General features: G+C 38.4%; 2 protein-coding genes across 10 annotated transcripts in view; one reads left to right on the top strand and one right to left on the bottom strand.

Annotated features, from left to right (window-relative positions):
- LOC126475544 (uncharacterized) overlaps window positions 1-7,548 on the bottom strand; it is a 93,885-nt gene extending 86,337 nt beyond the window's left edge. For both annotated transcript variants that reach the window (XM_050103474.1, XM_050103475.1), the window contains exons 1-2: window positions 7,346-7,548; window positions 2,231-2,368 (exon numbers count right to left, since the gene is read on the bottom strand). In XM_050103474.1, coding sequence (XP_049959431.1) covers window positions 2,231-2,368; window positions 7,346-7,399 — 192 coding nt within the window. In that variant the 5' untranslated portion in view covers window positions 7,400-7,548. The remainder of the gene's footprint in view (window positions 1-2,230; window positions 2,369-7,345) is intronic.
- Window positions 7,549-7,901: 353 nt separating this feature from the next.
- LOC126475502 (uncharacterized protein DDB_G0283697-like) overlaps window positions 7,902-18,654 on the top strand; it is a 222,904-nt gene continuing 212,151 nt past the window's right edge. For all 8 annotated transcript variants that reach the window (XM_050103420.1, XM_050103464.1, XM_050103429.1 and 5 more), the window contains exon 1: window positions 7,902-8,061. In XM_050103420.1, the coding sequence (XP_049959377.1) occupies window positions 8,010-8,061 (52 nt within the window). In that variant the 5' untranslated portion in view covers window positions 7,902-8,009. The remainder of the gene's footprint in view (window positions 8,062-18,654) is intronic.

Raw genomic sequence — 18,654 nt, 5'->3', positions numbered from 1 at the left:
ATGGGCGTTGTGACCGTTTATGAATGAGAGCAGTTCTGGGACCTTTCTATAGACGCTCCTGCAGTTTACTATTAGCACATTAATAGTGTTATTCCCTGTTGCATTTTGCCTACTCCTACCTTGCCGCGTCTCAGGAGGCGTCTTGTCAGGCCTAGGGAGGGAATTCTCTAACCACTCCACACATACTCCGCTACCCTTGTAGCCGCTTCTGGCGTGTAGTGCATGCCTGACCTATTCAGGGGGACCCTACATTTCTCCACCCGATAGCGGAGGTCAAGAAATTTGCACCCCAGATCTCTGCAGAATCGTCTGAGCCTCTGATTTAAGCCTTCCACTCGGCTCCAAACCAGAGGACCGCGATCAGTTCTGGGAACAATACTACAAATAGTTAGCTCTGATTCCACCCTGCGAGCGAGGCTTTCCGCCTTCACCAATTCCGCCTGTACGAACTGAGGATGACCTCTGAACCCAGACGGCAGGAGTCATTGGTGCCGACATGAGCAACAATTTGCAGTCGGGTGCACCCAGTGCTCTCTATCGCCGCCGGTAGGGCCTCCTCCCACTGGCCTTCTTCCCCGACCTTTCCGCTATTTCCCTAAGGGGCTCCATCACCCGCCTAACGTTGGAGCTCCCAATAACTAATAAACCCCTCCCCCCCGTGTGCCCGCTCGGACCTTGCTGAAGGAGCAGCCACATGTTCACTCACAGGCAGAGCGGGCGATGCCACACGGCCAGCCTCCACATTTACCCTCCGCCTCGTGCGCCGTGAACGCCGCTGAACTCGCCACTCCCCTTGGGGAGAGGGTGGCCCAACCGCGCCCGGTACCCGCGAAGATGTCTCGACAGCAGGGACAGTGGGTGAAGCATGTAACACCTGGGGTGTACCTTGGGACGCACCAGACTCCCCACTGCCGCTACACTCCGAGGCAGCAGCCTGAAGACGGCTGACTGTGGCCATCAACACGTTCAGCTGTTCGCGAACAGTGGCCAGCTCCTCCTGCATCCGTGGACAGCAGTCACACATCCTATCCATCCTAAGGAATCAATTTACTGAACAGAGTTGAGCAACTTTTAACTAGACTGCTAATTCACTAAAAGCGGCTGATTATTGACTAAACTGCGATTGCTAGCCACTTCTTGTAGAAAACAATGAAAATAGCACTACCTGTCTCTGGACTGTATTGAAAACAAACACTGGCACTATGGTTGACTAAACGGACTCTCTCTGACTGTATTCAAAACAAACACGAAATCTATGGAACACTATTGATAGCACTCTACCTTGCCACATAGAAGAGGCATTGAGTCACAGATGGGCACAATGAGGAAGCCTGCAGTCGGTCCCCAGTAACCACATACAGTGACCTTATGAGTGTGTGTGTGTGTGTGTGTGTGTGTGTGTGTGTTTTTGTTTTTCCCTACCCCAGAAGGAAGACTTCACTTACATTCTTGTAACTAACTATTTTAACAATCTTGTCTGCAACCCATTGCCTCCTCTATGTGGGAATAGCAACCTATCCATCGCATAACACTGCATGGGGGAGTAAAAGAATCGTCGAACATTAGATTTGTGACATGGGAAAGGTTAGGACCTTATGTTTTCCAGTTCTGTATTCTCAAAAAAACTGTGAGACCTATGAGGGGATAGGGGAGATAGGGTGGCAACTGGAAGAAAAGTAGTGTTTACTATAATAACAGACACATTGTGGAAACAGTACAGTATGCTTGTGATAGTATCCTGCTTTCGGAAAGTGGTATGCTGAACAGATGTGCTGTTCTCAACACCTTTAGTAGATGTCACAGCAAAACTGTAGATGCTCATATGTCCAGAGATGAGGTTCTGTAGCCACATGTTACCGTTTCATGGAGTAATAACCATCTGCATCAAGCTGATGAATCTCTCTCTCTGGTGGCGGTGTTCACCATAATGACCGTCCAGCTAAATCTCAATATCTGAAGCCTACAAAGCAATTTAAACCTGCACTGTTGTAATTAATATAAGAATTTAATGTCAACACTGTTGTCATTAGAGAAGAGTAAAAGCTGAGGTGAAGAAAATCGGCAATGTCCTTTCCACAGGCAGCATTACAACGTCTTTCCTAATTAATTTAAGAAAACGGCAGAATGTGTGTGTGTGTGTGTGTGTGTGTGTGTGTGTGTGTGTGTGTGTGTGTGTGTGTGTGTGTGTGTGTGTGTGGACAGAAAGCAAAAATTAAACAATGTGACTTACCGTTATAAGATACTTTGATCTGTACTGAAAAGCACCAAAAAATCCAAATATCACAAATATTATATGAAAAAAATTTGCAAGAATTGGTGCCCACATGTAACCCAAGAAGTCGAAAACTTGACGTTCAACTGTTGAAACCTGAAACAATAACACAGCACAAGCATAAAGTTTTGGCCAAGAGGAACTTCGTTTTTAATGTAAACATAATATAATTAGTTTATACCTATTATTATTCATCAAAAATAATGTTACACACCTAAAAGACACCAGCTTGTGGCTTACAAGAGCTGAAGTAATAAATTCACAACATGAAACAATGGTTCTACAACCACAAATTATCATCAATAGAAAGATAAATGCAGGAAGTTTTAAATGTGGTTACTCACAAATATGGAATGGGCACCTCAAAGAGCACAGATTAACAATAACTAAATCAAGTTTGTGGCACCAAAGTTAGTGTCCAGTCCCTAGTGAATGAGACAGAAACTGAAATTGAGGGTAGCAAAGCACAAGCTGCAATGCTGTTCCTTTACAAAGGAAATCCCAGGAGAAATGGCCCAATTTAATCCTTGTACCACTGAAAAGATGAATGAAATAAGTATCAGTGTCAGTGGTGTTGAGAAACAACTGAAATTGTTAAAACTGAACACAGCTCCAAGGACCATGTAAGCCTTGTTACAGTCTTTACTGAATTTGTCAGTGAGTTAGCCCCTTTTCTAACTATAATCAATCATAGATCCCTCGAACAAAAAAACCATACCCAGTTCTTGGAAAAGAGCACAGATCACACCTATCTACAAGAAGGGTAGTAGAAGCGATACAAAAAGAGATCCACAAAACTAGCATCCATTATCCTTGACATTGACTTCTTGTAGAATCTTAAAAATATTCTCAGCTCAAACATAAGGTATCTCAAACAGAATGACCTCCTCCATGCCAACCAGCATGGATTTTTGAAACATAAATGATGTGAAACCCAGCTCTCACTTTTCTCACATGACACCCTGAAAGCCGTGGATCACAGCAGTCAGGTATATGCAGTACTTCTGAATTTCTAAAAAGCATTTGACTAAGTATCACACCAAGGTTTACATAATCAAAAGTAGGATTGTATGGGGTATCAAGTGAAATTTGTGACTGGATTTAGTGAAATTTGTGACTGAATTTATGACTTTTTGGTAGGGAGGATGCAGCATGTTACCTTGGATGGAGGATCATCAGATGTAGAAGTAACTTCGGGTGAGTCCGAAGGAAGTGTGTTGGGACCCTTGCTGTTTATGTTTTACATTAATGACCTTGCTGACAAGGTTAATGTTAATAGTAAAATCAAGTGAAATGTGCGACTGGATTGAGGACTTTTTGGTAGGGAGGACTCACCATGTTATCTTGGACGGAGAGTCATCAGGTTTAGAAGTAACTTTGGGTGTGCCCCAGGGAAGTGTGCTGAGACCCTTGCTGTTTATGTTGTATATTAATGAACTTGCAGACAATATTAATAGTAAAAATCAGGCATTTTGCAGATGATGCAGTTATCTATCATGAAGTACAGTCTGAAAGAAGCTGCATAAATATTCAATCAGATCTTGGTAATATTTCAAAGTGTTGCAGAGATTGACAACTTCCTTTAAATATTCAGGGATGTAATATTTTGCACTTTACACATACCTGTGTTTAACACCTTGTAGGGATATGAAATGAAACGATCACATAGGTTCAGTTGTGGGTGAAGCAGGTTTGGTTTATTAGTAGAATACTGAGGAAGCACAATCAGCTACTAATGAGATTGCTTACAAATCACTCTTGTGGCCCATCCTAGAATATTACTCAAGTGCATGGGACTAACAGGGGATACTGAGCGTATACAGAGAAGGGCAGCACGAATGTTCACAGGTTTGTTTAATCTGTGGGAGACTGTCACAGAGACACTGAAGGAAATGAACTGGAAGACTCTTTAAACTCTATGTAAACCATCCCAAGAAAGGTTATTAATTCTTCCTCACTCCATATGTGAATGGAACAGGAAGAAAATAACTGGTACAATGGGACGTACCCCCTGCCATATACCTCACGGTGGTTTGCACAGAATAAGTACAGATTTAGATCAAGAACTGTTGAAATGCCAACTGTCTGGCAGAATGAGAAAGGAAAAATAAAGTTTGAAGATACGCAGCTGGAAACAGTGTACTGCTAAAAATATCTTGCGTGCATCATTTCGAGTTTGGAATCTGCTCTGCAATAAACTAGTCCCCTTAAGATCAAAACACAGACTCTCCTTCAGTCATTATTTATCCCCATAACAACATATGGCCTAGAAACCTGCACAACAACCAAATAGGTAGACAACAAACCGCGAGTGCAGAAATGGAGTTCTTACAAACTATGCTCCAGGAAGGTAGGAAGAATGTGGTAAGAAATGAAAAATAAGGTAAAAAAGGTAGAGTTCACACATCCCTGGCAAAAATATGCCCATTTGAGATGGTTTGCCTAAGTCAAATAATTGGATGAGGGAAGGATAGCAAAACAATGGCTACATACCAGAGTGATTACTGGATGACTGGTAGGAAGACCAAGGAGTAGATGGCTGGACCAAATGGGCGAGGATATAGAAGGGAGAGAAATCACAGCTGAGATATAGCCCCAGCGTAGAATGGTAAGTGCACAAACAAGTGGAGAGTATCTGAGAACCACATCCAAGCTCTGGAGTGGAAACTGATGATGGTGACTGACTAGTATATAATTTTTCTGTGAGTTTATGGAAAATAATTTTCACTTACTTAATGAGAATTGGAAGAGTGGATAGTATTGTTCACAGAAGGAATACAGTACAATATCTATGATAATGAGAAAACTATATAATATGTTAAAACCTTCCTTTAAGCAACTTACACAAGTTCGCAGTTTTGTCTTGAAAATGACAGGGTGGTCACCTATTCAATATAGGCAGTTGTCTATGACATCACCTGGCCGCATTCCCATAAGTATTTTGAACATTGTATATGCCAGGAGAAACTCGGGTTAATTAAAACCTAAGCCTACTATGCTAGTGATGCTGACTACATTGTTTAGAGGCAAAATTACGACCACCAAGACCACAACACATTCAACAAACATGACTGTCCACTGCATGTAGACATAGACTAAGATTTATTTGCCAGTAAACTAAATGGAGAGGAAGTATCAAATATTTTGATTTGCACAAATATATTGCAGAATCGAGTTGTGACCAAATGTACAATGAGCCCAGATTATTATTCACTATTTTTAGTGTTTTCACTTATAATGTTTGTTTGGTGACTGGCTAGCATTATCGAAGATACTATAACAACCAGTTTCTATTTGTAGACATTAGCTTTTCAGAAGGCTGGCCACTGGTGCCAAAGAATTATTAGGCTATCTTATGAAGCTAAGAAAATCCATGTACCACCGTCCTTTGGATAACAGTGATTTGATGGCTACAAAAGCATGAACAAACAGACTCATTTAGAAGATTACAACTTGGTTGCAAACAGAAAAGGTGTGCCAAGAGAATGTGGCAAATATTTAACAAAAGCTAGATTTCAATGAGTGATTTATTTTAATGTTGTCGTGGGTCAAAGCAGGGAGACGGCGTTGGCATGTTTAACATTTACTGAAAATGGACAATGAAACTGATATTGATATTTCTTTATGTGGACATCTCCATAGGGGCTCACAGGAAACTTGCACTCAAAGTGGAGATGCTTGTAGCAAGCAATTAGTATATGCCTTTATTCAAGTCCTATTCATTCTCCAAACATATTCTAGTACTTTTCACCCGGGCAGATTTCAGGGGTATAGTCTTTATTCTTCTAACTTTCATCATTCATACCTACACACATTTTTTCATAATCTCTCCATTCTTCCATTTTATTTCCTAGCCCTGGAACCACTTGCTTTACATTCCACCAACATTGTATGCACCCTACATTCTAGAGGCCATTCCTCAACAAAACAGATGTCTTAATTTGAGGAAGCAAATTCTTAGTAAGAATGTACATCTGCAGCAAAACATTATGTGGAAGTGAATCGCGAAATGTGCGAAAATGGGAAAGAAGGAAAGTGAAGCATTTAATATATAGAGTTACAGAATAATACTAAAAATTATGTGATTTTATTTTTTTTAAATGGGTGCTGCTTTGCAGAATTGACAAGGAAAGGAATATATGGAAAACAGACTAGAACATCCAAACTGCTGTGCATTTATATAACAGTAAGCATGTTCTAACCTAGAACACTTGGAATCTATAAAAGATCTGGATTATGAGCCCTATGACATAAAAAAAACAAAATGCAAATAAAAATCATAAACACCACCAAACTACAGAATGCATAGAAAGTTAAATGTATGTAAATAAGAATAAACAATCGCCATCCAGAAGGCATGCAGTCAGTAAAATGTCCAAGCAAAGATACATACAAACTATAACAACAACTACGAAACCTCAGCTTCTATTCTGTTGTTGCATTTCTGGAGACAAAATTGTATTTCTCTTGACATATGTTCTTTCTCACTGCACATGGTTGCCGATTACACAGCTGTGGTCTTCTTATGTGTTAGCTTTCTAAGTAAAGCTGACATATTTTCGTTTAGCCTATCGTTTCATGTACCAAATACAGAACTACTGTTTGTTACGTATACTGCATTTTACTTGTATGTGTACGTTGTACTGAAATATCATATCAAATGTGCAAGCGATTGTATTGATTTGAACCACAGGAGAAATAAAAACTGGAAATTTTGGGTGCTCATAATTTAGCTCGAAGGAAAAGGACAGACTACTATTAATTTCACCTAGCATAATAGTTAAGAAATAAAACATTAGAAATATGAAGCAGAAAAACTCTGTACAAAGGACGCATAATCATAACACAAACAAGTGTTTTAATAGGTATTAGATGAGTCATAACGTCAAAAAGGGACAAGACACTTTATCAAAATGTTACGGTCAACAAACTATATAGCCACAAGCTTTTCTAATAGCTGTGTGTTATCTTGCAATTACTTTAGCAGACATACGGCTCTAGCAATATTTTATTAATTACTCAACATGTATTTACCACTTAACAGAGCTACGTTTATTACATACTTTCACTCACCAATTGTAAAATGCATATTGTCAGTAGAAAATATCTCCGCGTACAAATTCCCATGACACTAATCAGTCAAATTCGTGAATAAACATCCCCATGCGAAATACTCTCATTTCACCTGTTGCATCCACCCCACACATTATCTTGTCACACAATGGAAATATAAACACAACATTATCCCCCTACAACCTGACTCCTGCTGTCCGTGCATAGATGATCTTTGTTTTAAGTCTTTCTTCCGTTTCCCGATCATGAAAACGTTGTTTGTAGGTTTAAGTGAATACTAATTACTGTAAAAGCTCTAACTGATTACAAAATTGGAAGAAATAGCATTGCAGAAAGAAAGTTACTTGCGATAAATCCAATTTTTGCAAAAAAAAAAAAAAATTTGATAGCAAATTCAAATCTCAATTTTATGTAAACAGACCAATTTAAATGGATTCTGAAATTGATGCACATTCCTGTATTTAATATTAAAGAGCACCAATTGATATCAGTCGAAGTGTTCATGAAAATGCAGTTTACTATTCGTACAACTATCCTTGCTCTATAAATAGTAATCTTTGGCTACATGCTCGGCGAACGCCAAAAGCGAAAGAAATGACGAAGTGAGGATTGTTGGAACAGTGTTTCAGCCCTAGTGAAACAATTGCGTTAGTAGCAGTTAATAATGTCAGGGGATGTGCAACCAAGGAAGCGGAAGGAGAAAAGAAGAAAAAAAGGTGAGACTGTGCCATCTGGTATCAGCGAGTATGGTGCGATTTAATGAACGGAATTTCGCTTTAATCAGTGGTGACAGATGCTAGTACATCTCAACAACATTTAAAAACTTGCAGCAATACTACTATGCGTTACGAGAGCTATCAGCAGATATGCTGCGCGTCAGAGCAGAGCACGCAGCATGTCCACCGGCATTGTTTTACATGTGCGAGAGACAAGCACATTATGTTGGCTTGCTAAAAATACCTTGAACTTGATAGAATTTCGACACGTGCCTTAGCCTACTTCTCTGTTTTGTTCAGTACGTAATAGTATGTAATTGACAAAGTAGACCAGCTTCATCTGGGAAAAGAGTTTTCTCTGTACCAGATTGATTACTGCCTTAGATGCCGGGGTAGTTTAATGACCCCTCAGCGTCACCACATTGCTTTTGTATTTGCAGCAGCTGAATGTTTTCTAAGTGAACCTGTGTTTTATTGACACGCCAAACGATATTTAATGCATTCGGAATTCCTCAAATTGTTGCAGCTGTTGTCGCCTGTGTGGTTTCTACCTTGTATGTTTCCTTTATATTACTACTGACGCCATCGCGACATAGTTACTTTTCGGCTTATATACTTCGCCCAGTTATGCGAGTACGGGATCATAAACATTTCCCATGTGTTCAGTTGATTAGCAAAACTTTTATTATGGGAATTTCCTTTGAAGGGAAGATTTAGTAATCCCGAAATAATCTTCTTCGTTGCTCTTTCTTCTCGCTCACAATTTCGTGAACTGTAGGAAGAAAACCATTCAAAATAACTATTTTATAATGCCATTTCATAAAATTTGATATGAAAGATTGTCCTGAAATTTGTCTGTGCAATTTAATGTAATAAATGTTTCTACGAAATTAAACATTTCTGGAACCACAGTAACACTGATTTTTGTTACTCTTAAGATGCCTCACTTTTCTGGTCTTGTTGGTCATTATTAATTACCATTGAGATAGCTCAATTTGAAATGAGTCTGCTATGGAGAGTTTCCTTTGCTTTGATTGCTTCATAGGGCTTAATTCCAAGAATAATATTCCTTAGTGTGAACATGATTCGTATATGTTTCGATTCAACTCTTCATATATTAAGTTACTTCATTGAGAGAGATCATACCTACTGATATTCATAACCTAGAGGAGTTATTGGGCTCATACAACTTATATGAATGTCTTATAAATCAGATAAACATTTTTTAAATTTTCATTGGGGTATAATACATTGGGCTTTTAATATGGAGAAAGTTGTAGTAGTATGTGAGCTATTAATAAACACCTGATTGTGAGGCAATAGAACTGAGCCAGGCAACCCAGCTCTTCAGCTGGGCCAAGGCTTGGCTACGTTTTACTGTCCTGGTGGAGGGGGAAAGGATCTATTTTTGCCCTTAACAAAAAGTGGGAAGTATGCTACTTGAAGCAATGTAGGAATTATACTAAAGAAGAAATTCACATTTATTAGCATAGATAAATGTTAATTGCCATGTAACACTTGGCATATATCCAGCTTGTTGGTGCACACAAAAAGTGGCCATGGAGTTGGCCTACTTCAATTTCCTGTTCTACACTATGAAGTTATGAAGTGAAGTGTGAATTTAAATGCATATATTGGTACATTTATTTAACTTTGTCAAGCATGAATCTCAAGTGCAATTCCATGTAGTTTGGAGAAATGTTTCATAGTAAACAGTGAAAACCTGGTGCTCTGTTTCTTTAAAGGATGAAGCAGAGTGTGTAAAATGTTTTCTAGTACGAATAAAAAAATATGGCTGGAAAACCAATGAGAATATGTATAGTTCTTTTCAGTTATGATACACTAACTCTGTAATAAACTACCGTCAAAAATTTCTTTAGTGTTGAGTAATTTGCAAAAATCATCTTGTTATTTTAAAGTTTAGTCTGCTTGGGATTAAGTTTTATATTGTAAACGGTAATGCATTCTATTCTACAGTTTGATAGTATGCTGATATTTATCTAACACAAACAGAGCTGATACAGGTTTGATTTGAAAGAATGTGGCTATACCCTTTTGCTTACAGTACATAAGTGTTAGATGTGTCTGTTGCTATTTCCTTCTAAAAAGTCCTAAATCCAGTCCTTTGTAAATTATGGCTGAGCATATGAGGTATCACGTTGGAGGATGGATGTGGGTCAGCATGTGATAATATATGGTACACATACACAATGTATCAGATTAATTCTTGAGTGGCAGCACATGTAGTAGTTCATTATGAAGGTATTATTTCTGCTACAGACTTTCCACAGTCAGCCGAAGTTAATGTTCATTTGACTGTGAGGAAAGTTTTTCCCCTCTGCAATATGTTAACCAATTCTTGAAGAAAATAAATGATTTATAAAAAATTGAAACTAGGAAAAAACATTCGTTTTGTATGTGATAGTTGCATAGCTGCTGCTGCTTCTGTTTCCATTGCCAGTGATCGTCATAATACAATAGGAGATAGTCAGTATGTAATATTTTTATCTTGCCATCTGTACTGTGTTCTATATTGAAGAGAAGACACAGTTTGCAGAAATTTGCAATTGTAACTTGTTTACATTCAATGTAAATGTAAACATTGTGTATTGATGCACTTATGTTGTTACATTTTGTAGATTCTTGTCAGTTACGTAAAATAGTACACCACAAAGGTGTCATATCTCAATTAGGAACTTGAAACTTTCGGCACAGGGCAGGAGCATGTAGAGGAACTATGGCTCAAGTGTAAAAGAATAGTTGACAATGCACTGGGTAGATATGTACCCAGTAGAATAGTTCCTAATGGGAGGGACCCTCCATAGTATACAGTCACCATAAAGAAACTTCTAGAGAAACAGAGACCACTAAACAAACCATAGGACTATAGAGCTACTGAATGAAACACGTTAGGCTGTCAAGAGAGCAATGCGTGCAGACTTGAGTGACTGCATTAGCAGACTATTGTTGAATGATCTTTCACAAAACCCAAAGAAATTCTGATCACATGACAGGCTATCAGTGGCACGAAAGTTAGTCCTGTGCCTAGCGAATGAGACAGGAACTGAAATGGAGGGTAGCAAAGCAAAAGATGAAATGATTAACTCTATTTTCAAATGTTCTTTTATAAAGAAAAACCCAGGAAAATTGCCACTATTGAATCCTTGAACCACTGAAAAGATTATTGAATTCAGTGTTGTTGAGAAACAGCTGAAATTGTTAAAATTTGAGCAAAGCCCCAGGGCCCAGTGGGATCCTGTCAGAGTCTATACTGAATTTGTGGCTGAGTTAGCCCATCTTGTAACTATAATCTATCATAGATCCCTTAAACAAAAAGCTGTGCCCAGTTCTTGGAAAAAAGCACAAGTCACACACATCTACAGGAAAGGTAGTAGAAGTAATCCACAAAACTACTGTCAAATATCCTTGACATCAGTTTGTTGTAGAATCTTCGAACATATTCTGAGCTGAAACATAATGAGGTGCCTTGAACAGAGTGAGCTCTTCCCTGTCAGCCAGCATTTTTTCTAAAAACATCGGTCATGTGAAACATTACTCACACTTTTCTCACATGACATACTGAAAGCTGTGGATCGAGGTAGTCAGGTAGATGCAGTATTTCTTGATATTGGGAAGCATTTGCGTCAGTACCACACTTACGTTTTTTGTCAAAAGTTCTTTCATATGGGGTACCAAGTGAAATTTGTTACTGGATCGAGGATTTTTTGATGGAGAGGACATAGCATGTTATCTTGGATGGAGAGTCATCATCAAATGTAAAATAAACTTTGGGTGTGTCCCAGGAAAGTGTGTTGGGATCCTTAGTATTCATGTTGTACATTATTGATCTTGTGGACAATATTAATAGTAACCTCAGACTTCTTGCAGATGATGCATTTGTGTGTAATGAAGTACTATCTGATAGAAGATGCATAAATACTGTCAAATCTTGATAAGATATCAAAGTGGTGCTGAGATTGGAAACTTGCTTTAAACATCAAGAAATGTAAAATTGTGCACTTCACAAACCGAAAAAAACATCACACTATGACCATAATATTAGTGGGTCACGGTTGGAATTGGCCAACTCAAATACCTGGGTGTAACAGTCTGTAGTGATATTAAATTGAATGATCATAGAGGCTCAGTTGTAGGTAAGACAAATGGTAAACTTTGATTTATTCGTGGAATACTGGGGAAGTGCAATCAATCTACAAGGGAGATTGCTTACAATCACTTAGGCAACCAGTTATAGAATATTGCACAAATGTCTGGGACCTGTGCCAGATAGGACTAATGGGGGATATGAACGTTTACAGAGGAGGACAGTATGAATAGTCACTGGTTTGTTTGACATGTGGGAGAGAGTTACAGTGATGCTGAAGAAACTGAACTAGCAGACTGTTGAAGATGGACTATCAAGAGAAATTTTACTATCAGAGCTTCAAGAACCAGCTTTAAGTAATGACGGTAGGAATATACTACAATTCCATGGTAAAATACAAAATAATTAAATTATTTGTAACCTATCTCAGATTTTCACAGAAGTTTGCACATTTGCTTTTACTTATAGCATAGGACCTTCTGCAAAATCTTTGTGGTGTCGGACTACAACTTTATTTTATATTGATTTTAAATGTAGTGATATTCTGATAACTGGGCTCTGCAAGAATGTCAATGCAAAATGGTACTTATTTACATAAATGCCCATAACTCTGGTGTTTATCAAGCTTTTGATCTGGAATTTTTTTCAGAATTTAAGTAAGGCATATACTTATCAGATATCCAATTATTGAAGCAGGAAAGCTACAATGAAAATTTTTAGAAAAGCTTAATGTACGTCAGTGTTTGATTTCAAAAAAATTGTGAGGTTGTGGAAAAATGATTATATCACATTTCTCCAACCTGCCGGCAGCCTGATTTTGGTCTTAAATAATCCCAAAGATTGTAAGCTTTCTAATAAAATAAAAACTTTAATGAGTCTTCTGCTAATTTGACACGCGCACCTGAAATCAAAATACATTTTGCTGTGATGGGAAAGGGTCATGTTAAGTAAGTGCATCCACTGTCTGTTTCATTGCCACTGATGCAAGGTTATCAAATTAGGATATTTAAGTATAACCAAATAGCTTGTAAATATAATAGCGGATACTTTTGCAATAATGCATTAGTTTCGCACAAGACAGCGTACAATGGTGACATCTAGTGACTCGAAATGATAACTATATTTCGATCGCTTGCTAGCACGTAATACATGCGTGAAATGAAGTATGAGATGTGTTGGATTTGGCTCTCATAAGTAAAGTAATGGGCACAATAAGGCATTTAATGAATCATAAGTTGGGACTCTTGGCATAAAGGAAATATGTTTGTTACGGAATAAACAATTTTATTCGCCAGAGAACGGAATGTGAGACTATATCACTACTTACAAATGACGTCTTACAAAAGTTATCTCATCACACGTGCATGATTGACTGCACTTTGACATTATTTTTCGATGACTGAGATACAGAAGAGTCTTTTATTTTATTTACATATGCTGTAATTACCACTGAAAGGTATTTGTTGACCATTAAGAGAAAACAATTTTTGCAAACACTCTCTACAGCAGCACATTGACTCATCAGTCTATGGACCAATTTGTTTCTAATTTCACAAGTGCATTCCAATAAAAATTTACTAAATGACTCCTGAAAATGCCAGACATTGTAGAAGGCAAGAATTCTACACATTCATTGGGAAAAACATTTTGCTTGTTTCATGATAGGTGTCTGGGCCATGATAATTTTGTTCAGTTGATGTTAGAGCAATTTTACACTCATTGTGTTCAATTCTACTTATGGCCCAACAAATAAAATAATTATTTGCAGTTTCTTTGTGCAGCATCTACGGCATCTTTAACTCCATCAGTGGCCACATTACAGATAGACTTACTATTCACACAAACTGTGAGGTTCCTCATCTGCAGATCTAAGAAATGCTGCAACATCGAATTCACAGTTACCAGTTTGTGGGGATAACAAGCTGTTTATCATAACTGTCCTAAGAGCACTGCGAAATTTTGATGCATCCAGGGTAACATTGTTGCCCCTATGGCAAATAAATTTTCAATACAATCCTGTGTCACTCTTCTGGTAAAAACAAGTTTAAAATTAAACCTTTAATTTAATTCTGACCACAAGGACTTTAGAGCAGTGATATTACCAATCCAACCTTGAATCCACTGTGGATTTTTCCATTATTAAGAACAAATAGCCACTTAAAAATTTTCCTGAATTTCCAACAGAGTCTATAAATGTTTAGAATCTCTGCAAAGTGGTTTTGTATACTGTTTGAGATTGCTACATTTTGATAAATTGAAAATGTCAAATAGGCTGTCACACATTTCAGTGAAATCAGCTATAACAGCAGCTGAGGGTGGCAAAGACCCAAATCTCACATGTACTCGAATACCACAGGCAACATAGTGGCTTAGTGTTCTCACTGCTAAACACATTCTCATGTGGTGAGAATGGAGGGAGTGTGATGCATAGTTTTGTGAGCTTGGGGGCAAGTCTAGGTACAACTACTCAGTCTTTCTTATAAAATTCTTCAATGTGAGTCCAACGATAGACTTTTCCTTTCCACGGAAAGTCCTATTTCTTGAGATTATTACTCAGTGACTTGAGTAAGTGAAGAGCATCACAGAAAAAAATACTACTGTTTCTCCATTCACTTCAATAAATGGATTTTATGGCTTAATTGCCAAGAGTTTTCTCATTTTTACATGATTTATACCTTGATCACAAACTACAGTTTTAGATATTAGAGCACTATTCTGAATCTGAACCAAAATGTTCTACATCAGTGTCCTCAGAACTTTTGAATAAGTCATTTTGTGCTCTGTAGATCAGCAGTGACTTAAGTAACATTTCATCAAATACTACTGGCACAATATTTTTCCTCTGGTTTCATTTTTTCAGCTTTGTCGTAACAAATCAAGCGCTAAGCTACTGGCTTAATCTCTGAATTGTGCAACTTGCGCCTCAGTGTTCTTGGAGTAGGTAAACAAAATATTCCTGCTAAAACCTGTACAATTTCGATGAACAGAAATGAAGAACCAAAGCATAGCTCCTTTCTTGTTCTGTATACCTTCTTCCATTAGGTTTCCAATTTTTCATAATTTCCTGTATGTTGATATACTTGCCTGCCACATCATGAGAAACGTTGCTTTTACCAGTGTTGCACTTCATTGCTTTGCATTTTCAAATACTCAACTCGGATTCCGGAGCACTAGGTTAGGTTAGGTTATCACTCCTCTCTGTCTCGATACTCTTTTCTGTAACATTCTGCACTTTAAAATTAGTGGGAAACATTTTTCGCACCATTTTTCACTTTGGAGATGACACCATCGTCCAGTTCAGCTTGAATATCCGCAATTGATTATTGTCGCTCCACTTCCTCCTAGTCTGAAATTACTTTCCTTTCTATCAGTCAAAACTGAAGGAACAGGGCCAGGACAATACTGAAACGAGGAGAAAAAATGTTATATGTAAGAGCAGTAATGTAACAAATCATTGGGCAGGTATTAAATATAGCCATTTTATTGCTTTACAAGCATTTCTTACCCATGGTTTAGTAAATTCTTGTTCCTAAAATCCTTATCTACAAAATGATCGGAGCACATTACATGACCCCTATTTAAATGCTCTGGCCCTTCTTTTCTAAATATTTTGTCAAGATCTGCCCTCCTACCCACTGTTTACATCTAAAAAGAACTAAAGCCAAGTTAGAAATAATAGCCTTCTCAATTATAAGAAATGCAACTAACTCACTGAAAGACACTAACCTCAAATTTACATTAATACTTAACATTTCTTTATTTCTCGGGAATCTGTAGAAAGATTTTCGATCACTTTGTTGCCGGTAATTATTGCAACCATATATGGCACAAATAACATCTTTACCACCAATTTCCCCTCCATGAACCATGGACCTTGTTGTTGGTGGGGAGGCTTGCGATACAGATGGCCGTACCATAGGTGCAACGACAACGGAGAGGTATCTGTTGAGAGGCCAGACAACTGTGGTTTCTGAAGAGGGGCAGCAGCTTTTTCAGTAGTTGCAGGAGCAACAGTCTGGATGATTGACTGATCTGGCCTTTAACACTAACCAAAACGGTCTTGCTGTGCTGGTACTGCGAATGGCTGAAAGCAAGGGGAAACTACAGCCGTAATTTTTCCCGAGGGCATGCAGCTTTACTGTATGGTTAAATGATGATGGCGTCCTCTTGGGTAAAATATTCTGGAAGTAAAATAGTCCCCCATTCGGATCTCTGGGCGGGGACTACTCAAGAGGACGTCATTATCAGGAGAAAGAAAACTGGCGTTCTATGAATCGAAGCGTGGAATGTCAGATCCCTTAATCGGGCAGGTAGGTTAGAAAATTTAAAACGGGAAATGAATAGGTTAAAGCAAGATATAGTGGGAATTAGTGAAGTTCGGTGGCAGGAGGAACAATACTTTTGATCAGGTGAATACAGGGTTATAAATACAAAATCAAATAGGGGTAATGCAGGAGTAGGTTTAATAATGAATAAAAAAATTGGAGTCCGGGTAAGCTACTACAAACAGCATAGTGAACACATTATTGTGGCCAAGATAGATACGAAGCCCATGCCTACCACAGTAGTAAAAGTTTATATGCCAACTAGCTCTGCAGATGACGAAGAAATTGATGAAATGTATGATGAGATAAAAGAAATTATTCAGGTAGCGAAGGGAGACGAAAATTTAATAGTCATGGGTGACTGGAATTCGAGAGTAGGACAAACACTTGGTTTAAGAATCATAAAAGAAGGTTGTATACATGGAAGAATCCTGGAGATACTAGAAGGTATCAGATAGATTATATAATGGTAAGGCAGAGATTTAGGAACCAGGTTTTAAATTGTAAGACATTTCCGGGGGAAGATGTGGACTCTGACCACAATCTATTGTTTATGACCTGTAGATTAAAACTGAAGAAACTGCAAAAAGGGGGGAATTTAAGGAGATGGGACCTGGATAAACTGACTAAACCAGAGGTTGTACAGAGTTAAAGGGAGAGCATAAGGGAACAATTGACGGGAATGGGGGAAAGAAATACAGTAGAAGAAGAATGGGTAGCTCTGAGGGATGAAGTAGTGAAGGCAGCAGAGGATCAAGTAGATAAAAAGACAAGGGCTAGTAGAAACCCTTGGGTAACAGAAGAAATATTGAATTTAATTGATGAAAGGAGAAAATTTAAAAATGCAGTAAATGAAGCAGGCAAAAAGGAATACAAACGTCTCAAAAATGAGATCGACAGGAAGTGCAAAATGGCTAAGCGGGGATGGCTAGAGGACAAATGTAAGAATGTAGAGGCTTATCTCACTAGGGGCAAGATAGATACTGCCTACAGGAAAATTAAAGAGGCCTTTGGAGAAAAGAGAACCACTTGTATGAATATCAAGAGCTCAGATGGAAACCCAGTTCTTAGCAAAGAAGGGAAAGCAGAAAGGTGGAAGGAGTATATAGAGGGTCTATACAAGGGCGATGGACTTGAGGACAATATTGTGGAAATGGAAGAGGATGTAGATGAAGATGAAATGGGAGATATGATACTGTGTGAAGAGGTTTACAGAGCACTGAAAGACCTGAGTCGAAACAAGGCCCCCGGAGTAGACAACATTCCATTGGAACTACTGACGGCCTTGGGAGAGCCAGTCCTGACAAAACTCTACCATCTGGTGAGCAAGATGTATGAAACAGGCGAAATACCCTCAGACTTCAAGAAGAATATAATAATTCCCATCCCAAAGAAAGCAGGTATTGACAGATGTGAAAATTACCGAACTAACAGTTTAATAAGTCACAGCTGCAAAATACTAACACGAATTCTTTACAGACGAATGGAAAAACTAGTAGAAGCCGACCTCGGGGAAGATCAGTTTGGATTCCGTAGAAATGTTGGAACACGTGAGGCAATACTGACCCTACGACGTATCTTAGAAGCTAGATTAAGAAAGGGCAAACCTACGTTTCTAGCATTTGTAGACATAGAGAAAGCTTTTGACAATGTTGACTGGAATACTCTTTCAAATTCTGAAGGTGTCAGGGGTAAAATACAGGGAGCAAAAGGCTATTTACAATTTGCACAGAAACCAGATGGCAGTTATAAGAGTCGAGGGGCATGAAAGGAAAGCAGCGGTTGGGAAGGGAGTGAGACAGGGTTGTAGTCTCTCCCCGATGTTATTCAATCGGTATATTGAGCAGGCAGTGAAGGAAAGAAAAGAAAAATTCGGAGTAGGTATTAAAATCCATGGAGAAGAAATAAAAACTTTGATATTTGCCGATGACATCGTAATTCTGTCAGAGACAGCAATGGGCTTGGAAGAGCAGTTGAACGGAATGGATAGGTTGTTGAAAGGACGATATAAGATGAACATCAACAAAAGCAAAACAAGGATAATGGAATGTAGTCTAATTAAGCCGAGTGATGCTGAGGGAATTAGATTAGGATATGATACACTATTTGGGGAGCAAGATAACTGATGATGGTCGAAGTAGAGAGGATATAAAATGTATACTG

This window comes from Schistocerca serialis, chromosome 1 (genome assembly GCF_023864345.2).
Source record: "Schistocerca serialis cubense isolate TAMUIC-IGC-003099 chromosome 1, iqSchSeri2.2, whole genome shotgun sequence".
NCBI lineage: Eukaryota > Metazoa > Arthropoda > Insecta > Orthoptera > Acrididae > Schistocerca > Schistocerca serialis.
The sequence above is the reverse complement of the archived record's forward strand: the minus strand, read 5'-3'. Positions and strand labels throughout refer to the sequence as shown.